At 31.9% G+C, this 16,232-nt stretch overlaps 1 protein-coding gene across 1 annotated transcript; it reads right to left on the bottom strand.

Moving 5' to 3' along the window:
* Positions 1-1,537: 1,537 nt before the first annotated feature.
* On the bottom strand, positions 1,538-3,607 carry LOC134711123 (uncharacterized). The gene has a single exon (XM_063571567.1). It carries the CDS (start codon positions 3,605-3,607, stop codon positions 1,538-1,540), a length of 2,070 nt encoding a protein of 689 aa, XP_063427637.1.
* Between the last annotated feature and the right edge of the window lie 12,625 nt (positions 3,608-16,232).

Below are 16,232 nucleotides of genomic sequence, written 5' to 3'. Positions count from 1 at the left end.
AATAATATTATAAATTTCTTTAAACTAAATTTTGTCTAGATCGTAATACAATCCATTACTTAACATTTTAATGTCTTGTGTTATGTTGATTTTAGTATGTTTTGATATATTGCTCTTTAATTTTTGGATCCAACTTTTGGGTAAAGCTTTCCGAAGGGAACATATTTCGGCGATCCAATTTTGTTTATTTTTAAGTTTATCTAATATTTTATGAGAAATTTCTCCTTTTCTCCTGCTTGACAATTTTATCAAAAAGATCTAGCTGACATTTTATGGAGAGCTGATACATCCTTCCCATTTTCAGGACTTCGTAGATGGCTTTTACGGCCTTATCGGATAAATGTTTTTTGGTCGTATTAAAGTTCCTCGTTTTAGTAAAAATAATTCCCAAGTAGTTACACTGCTTTACTATCTCAATGTTAGTGTTATTGTAATAAAATCTGAGATTTTTGGGCAAACGTCCAAAACCAAACACTAAAGCTTTGGTTTTGTCAACGTTTACTTTCAATTTCCATACCTTACAATATTCATGAAAGGCATTGAGTTGAGTCTGCAGGTCCTGTGCTGTTTCGGCCAGCAATACCGTGTTATCTTGTAACTTGTAATTTGTATATCGTAACTTCCTCCAATAAAGGAGCACCTCAATCATGAGTATTCCACCACCTTGTAAATGTACATGTTTATCTCTAAATGATTAAAATATAAAAGTCACACTGGTAGACATCTATCATCATTAAAAGGAATATTAAAAGTGGTTGTATATACATATGTATCGGCATAAAAACGTGAGGTAATTCAATGTCATGACATTTAAAATCTAAAATATATTTTCTCGATATTTACAGTTTATTTACATGTTGATCCGCGGAAATCGGTCTTCTGTATATTTGATGGTTTTATTTAAGATAGTTAGCTTTTATCTGTATACCACAGTGTAGTGTGGCCACGTACCCACGCTTACTGCTTCAAAGGATTTTATTGGGCTAAGTTGTAGTAAGTTTCAGTAAAGTGTGGCGAGATCCACGCTTACTCTGTTATAAACAATGACAAATATTTAGCCTCTTCAATAAAGTGTGGCGAGATCCACGCTTTTGTTGTGTTGACGTATATGTGTTTGTATAAGAAGGCATTATGGATCAGTTAACAAGTGTGGCGAAATCCACGCTCATTTTGTAATAATGTTGAGGTCGCTTCATAGTTGTGTCCCAAGAGTGTGGCGAAATCCACGCTCATTTTGCAATAATATTGAGGTTGCTTCGTAGTTTTATCCCTAGAGTGTGGCGTAACCCACGCTCAAGGTATCTATTAAGCTAACTTCATGTTCGATCGATATCATTGAGAATTCTTGACCTGCTTGTGTGTAGTAGAAAGCACAGTCTCCTTGATTGAAATTCTATGTCCATTAGGATTGATTTGTCACATCTGGGTTCCAGTAATCCAATTGTGCTTGAATCAACTATCACTTGGATAAGGCCTACTTCGCTACCGTTGTTTTTGAATTGAATACGGAGCTTTTCGTGTAGCATTTGGATATTGCTCAAAATTGATTTTCTCTGGTTCGACAGCGCTGGACAAGCGGTAGGAAATGTTCCAAGGTTTCATCTGATGTTTGGCACAAAGGACAAGTTCCCAATAATCCTTTGTTTTTTGAATGCTTTGTTCTGTCAGCCATGAGTATATAACTTCCTGTTGCTATTCTTAATTTTACGGGTATTCTCATAGCTTCTTGCATGGAATTACTAGCAGATAGGTTTACTAATACATGTGTCTTCCCTGGTATATATTGAATATTTAAATACTTTAGTGAGGGGTATAGTTTACAATGACCCTCGATAAAATGTTTCCAATACTTTGATACTTCTTTATTTACCATGGTCTTCCATTTTAATTTTTGAATTTGACTGTCTAATACATGTAAAGCTGATGGTAAGTTGTATTTCGCTAGAATCGTTTTAACAATGATAAACCAGCTGTGACTATCATCCGTTTTCATAAGTAGTTGTCTGTATGCAATTTGTTTTTCTAAACTATCATGTGGTTGTCTAGATATATTTCCAAATAATGACAAGATCTTTTTATGTATTTGACCCTCTATTGGTAGTTGTCCAGACAGATTGTATATGGCGGGCGTAGCTGTACTTGTTGGTAAAGAAAGTAACTGCTTTATACATTTTTTGTGGAATATGTCAATAATATCAAAGTTTTTTCCTGTAGGAGTTACTAATTCCAGGCCGTACAGAAGTACAGGGATGACATAGATGTTAAATATATGTAGTAATGACTGTATGTCCAGTCCATTTTTCCCATGCAAACCAGCTGGCATAAGACTGTACATGGCTCGTCTAGCCTTTTTAACGTTTTCATACAACGGATTAGGATCATCTGGTTTTGATGTGCGCAAGACCCCCATATGGGTTGTTTGGCTAACTATTTGCATTATTGAGTTACCTATACTCCATGGAAAGGAAGGTTCTTTCTGTTTTCTACGATTTGGATATACTGGTAGAATAACACTCTTCACTGGTTGAAGCTTATATCTCTCCCTTCGACTGTAGTTGTATGCCATGTTAATGAGTACCTGTAGTTCCTCGGGGTTGTCACTCATTAGTGCCACATCATCTGCACAAGTTGGAGCTGCGCAGCAAATAGATCCTATTTTTGCTCCTAATCCAGAATACCCGATATCTGTTAGGAGATTGTTGATGTACAGCTTGTACAGGTCAGAGCTCAGTATACCACCTTGTTTTACGCCTTGACATATTGAGAATGGTTCAGATATTAGACCATTAAATTTAACTACACTGCTAGAGTCCATGTGAAGACTATGTATAAGTTTCCATAGTAGTCCATCTACACCTGCTATGTATAGCTTTCGTAGGATACTCTCGTGGGTTACCACATCAAATGCCGATTTAGCATCTAGAAGCGCTATATATATTATTTTACCAGCATCCCTGCATTCTCTAATAAATTCTTCAATGAAGAAGGAGCAATTCATTGGAGCTGAGTTCTCAGTAAATCCTCTTTGTAGCCTATTTTGTTCTTTCAATATTTTAGGTTGGACCTTAGCCTTTGCTACAGACTCAATTAGTTTCAGCAGTATTGGCATGATAGTAATCCCTCTGTAGTTGGTAGCATTCTTGTTACTTCCTTTGTTCTTGAATACAGGAGTGAGGAGATCCATTTTAAGTATTTCAGGTATTAATCCTAATTTAAATGATGATACTATCATATTTGTTATTACTGTTTGCAGCTTTTCCCCACCATATTTGATATTTTCAGAGGATATGCTATAAATGTCTGGAGATTTGTTTATTTTCAATCCATTTATGGCGTCTTGAACATCTTTTTCGGTTACAGAGATGGTATTAGTTTGATTATTACATATATCAATTATATTGTCTAGATCTAATGCTAACTGTTTGTAATATTCGTCGTCATATTCAGGATCAATTGCTGGTTGAGCTAATTTGTTGAAATGATGTTTCCATCCAACTATAATTTCATTGTCAGATTTATAGATATTATTTTGTACATTCAGTTCGGATATACAATTCTTCAGCTTTCCTTTTTTTTTTACCAAGTAACTTGTAAAATATTTGATCATGTTTAGTTCTAGCATCTAAAATTTCTTGTCTATCATTGAGGACTTCTATCGCTATCTCTATTCTACATGTTTTTCGAAGTTGATATTTCGCAGATTTCATATCACAGTATATTTTGTTGTTTGGTGATGTCGGTCTTTCATTTGCTTTCCATTTTGCAAAAGCTTCTTTACATCTTTTACTTGCTTGATTTGTTTGAAAGGATCTTATCTTAGGTTTTTGTTTCTTTCTCTTGTATACCTTGGGTTTAGGTGCTGATTCTATTGCTGCATTTTTCATAATGGTATTAACTTGTGTCATAACTTTAGTTAGCTCATCACCCGATTGAATCTCACTTGAAATGGCTGTTAGTGACTTGTTAATATTCTCCTCGTATAGATTCACGTCAATAGTACTCCATTTAATTTTTCTATTGGTAGGCAATATTTTTGTACTTTGTTGCCTATGTTCTATTTTGACGTTCAGTCTGCAGATTATAGGATAATGATCAGAGACTAAAGCACTATAGGAGTCAAGTTTAAGATAACTGGAATGGTTCTCAAACAGCTCTTTGTCTAGTAATATGAAATCGATAGAAGATATTTCTTCATGCTTGTAGTTTATGAATGTTCGGCCCAGATCTTTTGTATATAAGCTATGGTCCTCCATTAGTGCTTTGACTGCCTCGTAGCGTTTTGATTCACTTTTGTCAATTATGTTTTCATTTATATCGCCACCTATAACAATATGATGTGTGTTATTGTATTGAGAGCAGAGCGAATGAAGTTGTTCAGTACAATCTAGAAATTCAATCAATTTTTCAACTCTATTATCTTTGCATGGCATATAAACGCAAATCACTAGAATGTCTTTACCACATGTATTTGTTATTTCAATACATTGGATTCTGTTATTAGTACAGTCTACCTTAGTGATTTTGTGATCGATAGTCTTTTTCCATAATATGCAAACTCCACCGTATCCTCTTGGTAAGTGGGTAGGTGGTAGCGGATCATCTACGTACAAAATTATAAAAAAACTTTAAGTATATTTCCAATTCTCTTTCCAAATCTTCTGAAATAGTTTGAAGTCCTGTGATATTTTTACTGACTAAGAAATTTTCTAAGTCATTCAAAAATAATGAAAATAGGAAAGGTGATAAGTTTTCCCCTTGTCGTACACCATTATCACAAGCAAAGTATTCCGAATAACAATAATTATATGATATACGAGATTTAATATCACTGTACATATTCAAAATTATACAATTACTGTCTTTTGGTGAGGTAAATGTGTGGTTTTATTGACTTTTGAAAAACTGATATTCACTGAGGCCAACGAAAGTCAATAAAACCACATATTTACCGAAATAAAAGACAGTAAATGTTTTATTCCATATTCCCAGAGAAATTAATGTAATAGAAATATATTTACCAAAACCAATTGTACCTCAAACGTTTTTTACCAAAATTATACACGTAAAAGCACGCGACGTTTTGCGCGGTGAATATCCTTTTTCCGCAGGTGAATATGCTTATTTATTCAAAATCCCATTCATATAGAAAAACCTACTAATATTTTATCAATATGGAATAATACATTATATTATTAATTCGTATATTTTAACAAATTTGATTCGTTTAGGGATAGTCACATGTTAAACTTTATATTCGAAGGTAGAGAGAAAACGGCGGATAGCAAAAAGCATATTGACCGTCAAAACGCATATAGCACGGTTATTTTTAGAATATCTAAAAACCGATATACTTTGTGACGTCATGTAATGAATTTCAGGATATTGTTTAACGTTTTGAAACACATGATATCTGTGATCGATTATTTACGAAAAAAAATCATCAAATTCATAAGATATAAAAAAAAAAGTAAAAAAGTAAATGAAATAACAACTTATATGTTGTTATTGTCAAGGAGACAATGTAATATCTATAAAATTCCAACAAACCTAAATGACGATTTTGATACAAATATGATGGGAAATTAATAATATAACAAATATAGCCTTTGTATGAGGTCAATACAGAATATATCGACCCAAAGAAGTATATCGACCTCGGACCCTCAGTCAATATACTTCTTTCAGGTCAATATATCCTTTTATCATATACTTGTATACAATATTACTAAAATTTTACAGTTCAATAATATTTAAAAATATCAAAAGGCTATGAAAGGATTACTAGGTTTATTGACCAGATTCTTAAGAATTTCCATAGCGGGCTGATAAAGGTACCTTTATTGACTGCTTCCGGAATGTTATCACATGCCTTTCCGTTAATTTCCGTGACGTTTATCACATGCAACTTCGTGCATTTCCGGAAATTTGATTGAAAAAGACAACAGAACGCGGAAAACGGCAAGTGATAAGACTTATCTCAAAATAGTTGAGGAGCAAAAATGAATTAAGTTAAACTTGCTATGAAAGACATAAATGAGGTGACAATATTATTGAAGAACATGAAAAAACAAATAAAATACTTGTTATCAATAAAACAATTAAAGTAAAGATTTTGTTTTGGTTGTCTGTAAATATTTTCTGACTGAAGTGCAAGACAATCAAAAATTAAATTCTAATATTTCTTGTCTGTATATCTTCTGCTGAAGTATATGATAAAAAGATAATTACATGTCATTTTTCATATCAGACCCTTTATCGGCCCTCGTTCATGATATCAGGCCTCGAGCCTCCGGCTCTTGGGCTGATATCACAACCTTGGGCCAATAAAGGGTTTGTTATGAAAAATGCCATGTAATAATCTATACGTATCGACCTCATACAAAGGCTATATTTGTATAATACATCTTACCATTTATATTATTCAATAGCATTTTATAAAACAAACCATCTCGCCATACAGTATCAAATGCCTTCTCAAAATCTACAAAGGCACAATATAACTTCTTCTTCTTACATTTCAACAATTCAAAAAAAGAATATAAGGTAAATATATTATCTGTAGTAGAATACTTTTGGCGAAAACCACTCTGGTTTTCTTGTATGATAATAAAGTCATCTGAAAAATCATTTAATCTTTTATTTAGTATTCCAGTAAATAATTTTCCCAAGCAACTAACAATAGTGATTGGTCTATAGTTATTTGGATCATTAGAGTCACCTTTATTTTATATACTGGTTTAATAGAACCAATAAGCCAACTTTGTGGAATTAAGCCTTTATCGAATATAATATTAAAAAGTTTCTCATAAATACAAATAAACTGGGTAGATGTGGATTTTATGTATTCATTTATAATTTCGTCTTCTCCACAAGATTTTTCATTCTTCTGTTTCTTAATGCACCGAAGAATTTCATCTTGTGAAAAAGGCGAATTTATATTCTCATTTAGCCGCTCACTTTGCATGGAATCAATGTCGGGAAAACGCACAGTTTGATCATCTTCCGGTGCAGCGTTCAACTTTTTGAAAAAATCGTATCATTTTCCTATATCAATATCCGGTTGCTTTTTCTTCTTTCCTTTATTTAAAATTTTCCAAAATTCTTTCGGATTGTTGCCACTCAAATTTTAAATCGTCTCTTTAATTTTCGGTAATATTGGCGCGCAAATTTACATTCCACATCAAACCATGGTTTATTTTTATTTCCACTTTAACCTTTGTTTTTATTCCGTTTAACGGAAGAGATACCAAAAGTAGCTTGCCCACACATGACAAAAAATGTTACATAAATCACCTATAAATGTATTAATTACATTTTTTTTTAACATCATTCAAATCAGTATTACAAAGTTTGTATTCTTATTCCACAACTTTTTCAACGTCAATATTATTTTGAAAATCTTTTATCTTTTCAGAATCCCATCTATTTGTTTTCTCAACAGTATTATAATGGCTATTACAATCAACATTTTCTGCATGGTCATTTACCACATTTTCATTACAATTAAAAGTGACAGAAATAGGATTATGAACATCTGACAATAATTTACTTGAGTCTAAAACTTCAAAGTCCTTAAATGATTTTAGAAGTCCAGGACTGCTGATACAATAATCAACTACACTGACATTACGACAAGTAAATCGCCCTAAATTTTGATCCCTTTCCATTCTCCCATTTAGTATGAAAACGCCGTTACCTTTACATAAATTCAACAGCATATTTCCATATCTATTTTTTCCTTTATCCATATTTACACGTTTAATAGGAAAAACTGATCTTTGAGAGCATTAACGGGATTTTCGATAAAATCAGATAAATTATTATCACCATGTTCATTTTCATCTTTAATTATAAAATCATCATCACAACATGTTCTGGCATTATAGTCGCCTAAGAGGCATATATAATTTGAATAATTTGAAAAGCGTAAGTATTCTTGTTCAATCTGATTAATCGCTTCATCTGATGAATACTTAGTATATTCCGGATGAATGTAAACAACGCCAAAAACAACGGGTTTGTCTAAATTAAAAACTTTCCCGTTTACTTGAAACTTTTTCTGTTACTTTTCTGTTTTTCATTTTAAAGTGAAAACCAGGAAAATTTATGACATCAATATCGTCCGTTTTCGTATCAACAAAACATACGATATCGTGCTTTTTAATTATATTTTCAAATTCTGGATATTGCATTCTGGACTTTTATGCCACAACAGTTTAAACATAAAATATTAACATCATTAATGACATGATTACTGTTAAAGGTACTATTTACATTCGGTGAACGACCACTTGTGTCATAGGAATATGAACTATTTAAATCTCTGTCGTATAAATCATCATTGAAAAAAATCTGAATAGAAATTAGCAAAGATTTCTGAAAATAAATTGTATATTTCAACTGCAGTAAAATGGTCTGTTACATTTAAATCATTACACAATTCAAAGTACGACCTTTTGTCTATGTCACATGATCGACTACTTTCACACTGATCAACATTTTCATTAGGTTTAATCTGTGTGTTTTGATCTTTAACATGTACAAGTATATTGTAATTAGTGATACAGTTTATATTTTCAGATAAACAACTATTGGTATTTTTATTTATTACATTGTCATAAAATTCAGTAGTATATTGTACTCCATGGCTATGCTAGACGCCATTGCCATTCGCTGGTGGGGATGAATCTGAGCGTCTCATCCTTTTGTACGGCCTGTCCATATCTTTTGGCGTGGTGAAAAGAGAATCGCGATAACTGTTAGGATTATCACTTCGATGGTTACCACTTCTGTTCGTTGTTTTCATCAAGGATATATTGTTTGCCGTCTATAAAGAGTTTATCACGGACAAGTACAGTATGTTTACCCGAGTATTTGGCTTCCTTCTGGATAGGATATAGCTTCCTACGACGATCTTCTATTTCACTCGGAAACTGTTGGTGAATACTGAAGGGTGTCTTTTTTAGCCATCTGGCATTATCCAGCACCATCTTGAGGTCATTGTGGTATAGAAAACGCGCCAAGATAGGCCTCGGATTGTTCCTAGAGCGTTTACCGAACCGGTGAACAATACCAAATTCGATTTCGTGTTCTATACCCAATTGTTCATATATAAAGGTACGCAGTTTTTGATCGACATCTTCCGTATGTTGTTCTTCCAAATTTTTAAATATTAAATTATTCTTCATAGAACGACATTGAAGATCTAGAACAGTATTTTGTAAAGTTTGTATTTCACTTGCATCATGTTGTTGCGTGTTTGATTTGGTGTTTCCTAACTGTTTTTCAAGATTTTGTATTTTGCACAACATTATTTCAATATCGTTGTTTACTTTTTTTACTTCATCTGAGTGCTTGATCAACTGGGCCGTATGTTGACTGAGCACATCGTCTCGTTTGTTGCTTTTCTCCTTGACATCGTCAAATAGATCGCTTAGCACTTGGCAACTAGTCTCTAACTTCTTTTGCGACTTAACAATATCTGTTACCGAAGTTTCTAGTTCTCTCAATGCGTACTAGAAGTATTAATTGACCACTCTATGTAAATAGCAAGTATTCAATACTGGCTGATAAGATAACCGTATTGCTCAAGGATACTTCAAAATTGAAATTGAAAACTTCTTTGGGAGAATCAATTTGCAGATAGTCAAGTCAAGTTGATTATTTGACAACAGTTGTAGACTAAAAAGTACATTGTTAAAAGTAAAATCACAAAAATACTGAACTCCGAGGAAAATTCAAAACGGAAAATTCCCTATCAAATGGCAAAATCAAATGATAAAACACATCCAATGAATAGACAGTAACTATCATATTCCTGACTTATGATGTGCTTGTCCCAAGTAAAGAGCATGTAATTCAGTGGTTGTCGTTTGTTTATGTGTTACATATTTGTTTTTCGTTCTTTTTTTAAAAATAAATAAGGCCGTTAGTTTTCTCGTTTGAATTGTTTTACATTGTCATTTCGGGGCTTTTTAAAGCTGATTATGCGGTATGGGATTTGCTCATTGTTGAAGGCCTTATGGGGACCTATAGTTGTGAATTTATAGGTCATTTTTGTCTCTTGTGGATAGTTGTCTAATTGGCAACCATACCACATCTTCTTTTTAATATTTGATACAGGCATTTTCAAACTAATTAAGATGTTTTACGTTTGAAGTAAGATTCAAAACAATCTGGACATATATATAATATAGTTAATTTCTATTAATAAGTATTGCAATGTGCAATGTGTTTAAATGTAATATCAGTATTTAGTTCTTTTATATTCTTAAATCAATCCTAATTCTATCTTACTTTTGAGATATAGTTTTTCAAATGTGACTTCATTTTTGTGCTGTTTCAGAAATTCAAATGTGTCGTAATTTTTGTACTTTTTTTCACTTTCGAGCTTTTATATCTGGGCGTCACTGGTGAGTCTTGTGTGGACGTGGCGCGTTTTTGGCGTACTAAATTGTAATCCTGGTACCTTTGATAACTATTTGGCGTATTGAATTTTAAACATGATGCCTTTTGTTATATATTAATCATGTCTAATACGTTCTCCTATGTATTTGTATTGTAGTCCTGTAATATTATGTTGTCATTTCAATGTTATATTTAACATTGCTATGAAAGTGCGAGTTTTGGCATGCCACAAAACCTGGTTCAACCCACCATTTTTATCTTTAAAAATGTCCTGTACAAAGTCAGAAAAATGGCCATTGTTATATCATAGTTCGTTTCTGTGTGTGTAACATTTTAAAGTTGTGTTTCCGTTATGTCGTATGTTTTCTCTTATATTTGAGTGTGCATTCACATTACTATAAGACGTGTCACGGTACTTTTCTATCCCATATTCATTTATTTGGTTTTGATGTTATATTTGTTATTCTCATCGGATTTTGTCTAATGCTTAGTCCATTTCTGTGTGTGTTACATTTTAATGTTGTGTCGTTGTTCTCCTCTTATATTTAATGCGTTTCCCTCAGATTTTGTTTGTTACTCCACTTTTGTTTTTTTTCCATAGATTTACGAGTTTTGAACAGCGATATACTACTGTTGCCTTTATTTATCAACCACTAATTGCTCGTTTTATAAAAACCCAGATTAGGAGTAGGTATAAGTTGTGTTCTACTTCTATGAACAATGTGTTGAAGTTGACATCTGTGAAACCTTTCAAATAGAAAAAAAAAACGATTAAAGAAAGGAAAAGATAACTAAATTTGAAAACAGTTGTTGCTAATTATCGGATTATTACCAGAAGTCAGCATAAAACTCGTTGACAACATATTAAACGTCTTTAAATGCATACAAAATATCATAGCAACGTTTCGAAATCATATATATATATCAACCCTCTAAACAATCTTTAAAAAATGCCAAAATCTTGTCATTTCAGCAAAAAAGCACAATTAATGAAAAATTTGAAGATACTAAGGTTGATGCGTTACATATAAGTTAAAATGATAATCTTATAAATTAAGCATGCTCTGTTATAAACGTCCCAGTAACATCAATACCATTCCACTGCCGGATACCAATTTTGGTCGGTTATTCCTAAGTGTGCCCATTTCATCGGCGGAAAATGTTTTGCTCAATCCTTCTTCGGGTGTACGGCAATTAAACTTTCCCTTCTATATTTCTTGTTTGTATTTCTTCGTTAATTTTTAAATAGACTACTGCTGTTCGTTTCTTTAGTTTGCATATTTTTTCCTTACATGCGTTTGTGAAATCTTCACATTAGACATACATCCGGTCATTGTGTAAATGTGTTATGTTCAAATATTAGGTGTTGTCTTTTACGTTTTGATTTTGTACTTTGCCATACATGCCATTTTGCGTTAAACAGTTATTTGTTTTTAGAGTGATTAAGATTATATATAACAATGTTGACTTCTGTACTCTAATTTTTTTTGCGTTTTTACATATTATGTCTGTTTGTTTTGCTAACACATTGTAATCAATAAAATGGAACTCTGTGCTACTGTTGTTTTCCATTCTTTGGCAGTGTTTGAGCTATTGATTTTGCAATTTTATAAACAACTTCCATTCCGTATTTTTTTTTTGCATATATCTCCTTAGTCTTTCAAAGCAGATTTGGGGCTGTGGTAATGTAATTTCAAATCAAATTAAAGTATGCCTGTCATTTCGTTTGTTTCTCTAAATGTAAGAATACTTGATGAAAAATTCTCATACATAGTGTTTAGCGTATCATTGGTTCATTTTCACATGTATGACGTCACATCGACACAAGATTTTTTAAAAACTAATTTAGATATTTTGAGTGTCCTGTTTCTAGACGTTTTTACTCTCATTCAATATACAAGATTAATATTGTTAACATTAAATCATATATTTTTGATTCAATAAGCTTGTAAATGCCCAATTGTCGTAAATCATTGATAGTCTCAGTCATAATCGAAATTTGTTTAGAATACGATGTATTTGGATTTCACCGATTACACTTATTATATAATTTCTGGAATTAAACACACTTTACCTTTTTTATTTAGGCTCCAAGAAATATACCAGTTGAATAAATTAGAAAAGGAATGGACCTATTTAAACTTGTATCATTCTGTACAAAACATCATTTTACAATTTGTGTCAACACAATACTGGAGAGTCGAGGAAAAGGTGTTGTTTTTTTTGCAAACCGCTTAAATAAGTAGTCAATCCTTTAAGTCTAAACGGTTCAAAATGGTTACTACAGATCAGTATGACGTCAATCTAATGGCCCTTTTATATATACACTGGAAGCGAATGGAAATTCAAGCATAAATAGTCTAATCCAATATAACAATAACAATAACTATAGTAATAAAGAAAGCCATTTTATGAAATCAAAACACTGACTTAACCGAATTATTCTATTCCACTTACTAATTTAAATAAACTGCTTTTGCAACAACATTGAAAGAAGCAATGGTTTCATGTTTGAATGTAACACATCAGAAGAAACGGGAAACAACACAAATGTGGTGTAATAATGTGTCATTTTGTAACTATATATGTAATTGGTGATGACGTAAATATAATTAAAATGTCGTGAGAATGTTTGTAAGCCGACAAGTAATGTGCAATATGAAGTGCAAACTTGTTTTTACAAAGAATTTTCTCAATAAGATCGTTATTTGACAAATCAACGTGCATTTTATTGCATGTCTTCGTTTCTTCGTAAAAGCTTTGAAGGTTTATGAACTGTCAGCTGCATGTGAATGACTGACTTTTATAAACAGGTTTCTAGAATACTAAATATTTTTGCTAAAATGTTCATTTTCATTTTTTTTTATATGTTAAACATCCATAACTATCTGAAATACGAAGGAGATGATTTTTGTCTTTTTTTTATATATATATTTAGAACTATGGGAACATTGAGAACTTAATTTATATATCTAGAAAGGGTATTTAGGTCACCATGTTATATTCAGATGTCATAAATACATCTTGAATTCGCAAAGGGGACCACTTACTTAGTAGTTAATATCACGATCTGCAAAACAATTTAATCGGTTAAACCATATAAGCTAACTTAAAAGATATTGTAAGATTGAAGACCGCGAACCTTTCTCTAGAGTGTTAAGGCGGCTCGCGGGAAAAATCCATTTGTTTTTAAAATATGAGATCCCGCTATTTTTTCTTTCTATAACTTTATCGTATACTTTATATAAAGATAAAATTAAAAAAATGGGGTCACCGTTCATTTTGGCGCACAATCTGCCTTCAAAAGAAGAATGCATTTTTGTGAAGGTACTTTTTTCTGTTGAACAGGAGAAATAAAGGTTATAACAAAAAACAAAAAGAACTAGATTACAGAAATCGCTTCAATTTTACAATTGTTTAGTTTATTTACAGCTGGTTTGAAAAAAATAATAAAAGAAATATAGATCACCGATGAGTTTAAAAAGATATTTCAATTTTAATGCCAAAAAATTGCATTTTTTCCACCATAGGGAGATTATTTGAAGCTTTTTGGTGAAATAAACATTTAAAAAGTCATCTTGGGCCAAAACAAATTGATTTTTCTGGTTCATTTTTGTACATTTAAAATAGCATAAAGTCACAATCAATAGTGTAATAAATAAAATTTGTAATAAAAAAAAATGTTTAAATTTTTGCAGAATTTTTTGTTCACTCCGTATTATTCAACTTGATATTAAGGTGTAGTGGACATTTTAGTCGTTCATTCTCATTGTCATTTTCTTAAAAGAAAATAAAAGTTGATTGCATATGATAGAACAATCGAACATGTAACATACAATAACGGTGTAAGTAGCGACAAATCGCCCTGTACTCTTCATTATTGAGCAAACACTCAAAGGGTATGGTGAGAAATCAGCCCATTAAACAGCACAACACCTGGCTGAAAAGTGATTTCGTACGAACACATGTTAATAGATGCGTTCCTTTTATATTATATAGCATCCTCGCGCACAATGTTTCAATTGATATTTGTTAAGGTCGTTTGATGGGGGTTGTATTTTAAAATACGTTACTTCTTACTTGCACGTGTAGTGCTGGTACATGAAAAACAGGAAGAGAAATGTTAATTGGAAGTAACTGTTATGAATACAAATTTGAAGTAATTAAACTGTTTTGAGTTTAATGGAACATTCACGTGAAGTTTGAAATCGTCAAGCTTCTGCTCTTCATATCAAAGTGAATTTGACACTTTCTGAAATATGGGGCATGGAGTGATAGAACATCTGGCGTGAAACTAAAGTAATTTCAAGATGATTTTAGTTTGTTTTTGAGAAATTATTATATGCAATGTGACAGAAGTCGTTCCCTTTGAATGAAATTTACAATGGCGCACATATTTATGGATATATGATCAATCATTCCAAAAAGCCATGACTATTTGATACTTTACGCTATTAAATTATGGTAAATGCAAATAATTGTAAACAGGCAGTTTTGTTGCATGTTTACTGTTTTACTGTTCCAATAACTACTTTTATTTTTAAATTCTACAGAAAACAATTGTTACAGCATTAAGGTTCAGGAGTGTATCGGCCATAAAAACCTTGTAATTTTTCGAGGTGGCCGTTTCTTATTATAGTTAATACTGTGTATTTGTATACTGTTAAGAAACATTTACTCCGAAATATAATCATTCAAAGTAGTCAATTTCAATGTAAGATTTGGAGGCAGTTATACTTAGAATAGTTGCCTTCATAGTGAATAACGTCATCGAAAATTCGTTGGTGATTTGTAAGCACTGTGTTTGTAAGTATTCCTGTCTTATTCAATCTTTGTAGATAACTGTCTTTTCTAAAGGTCACCAGTTTGGTGTTTTGTTTAATAAAACTTACCATTGGTACAACAATTTAGTTTGAATGCAAATGTGTAATGGAGTTATCTCCAATTTATGATATTCCAAAGAAATGTCAACCTTGGGATTATTTTGAAGCTGTCATAAGTAAAAGTTGAGTCATTAGATTGAAATATTTAGGTGAATATCTGAGAAATATAGCTTAACCCTATCGGCATATTTAATTTTTACTTGTACTTGCAATATGACGATATGATAATAATGTTTTAAAAACTAACGACAATCACCCGGTATTTGAAAAAAACACCATACTAAATATGTCATTTTCCTGAAACGCAGATTCTTTAAATTATCTGCCTACGTTCAAGATTGTCACAGATGTTTTTTTCTATTGGCAAAGGAAGCCAATTTATGTAAATTTCGAACACTATCCGAACAAGTGATCGCAGTTCTGTCCTTAAATGATCATCCATTATAATCTATTTTAATTGCTCACATAGAACCCGAACATCGCTAGTACATCAGGATAATTATGATTGGTCGAGTTCAGCATGTACATTTTAATAATATTTATTGCAGTTTGTCGTTACAGTCCATTCGTTTTATGCAATAACTTGTGGGGTCTTATTAAATGAATAAATTGTATCTATGTCATTATTAGTATCAGCAATTTGTTGGTTTATCTTTACATGCAAATTTCAGCCGATTTCATTTTATCCTAGTTGTTTCCGATTTTAATCATTTATGAGCAAACTTATCAAACTTATGGGGAAACGTATGCCGTATAAATAAATGAGCTGATAATTAAAAAAGTTTTACAACTTCCTGAATTTGACGGAGTTATACTTTCTCCTATATGATATACGATTATAATTGTTCACTGTTGTTATAATACAACGACCTCATTTTAAACTGCATCACATTAAAAACATGTTGATGTAGTCATCTCTATATTTACTAGATCGCACGTGAT

The sequence above is a fragment of the Mytilus trossulus genome, chromosome 3 (assembly GCF_036588685.1).
Source record: "Mytilus trossulus isolate FHL-02 chromosome 3, PNRI_Mtr1.1.1.hap1, whole genome shotgun sequence".
In the NCBI taxonomy this organism is placed as follows: Eukaryota; Metazoa; Mollusca; class Bivalvia; order Mytilida; family Mytilidae; genus Mytilus; species Mytilus trossulus.
This window is presented reverse-complemented; position numbering and strand designations above follow the sequence as displayed.

Coding starts and splice junctions, on each gene's coding strand:
- LOC134711123 (XM_063571567.1), bottom strand. CDS start 3,607: ATGATCAAATATTTTACAAGTTACTTGGTAAAAAAAAAAGGAAAGCTG.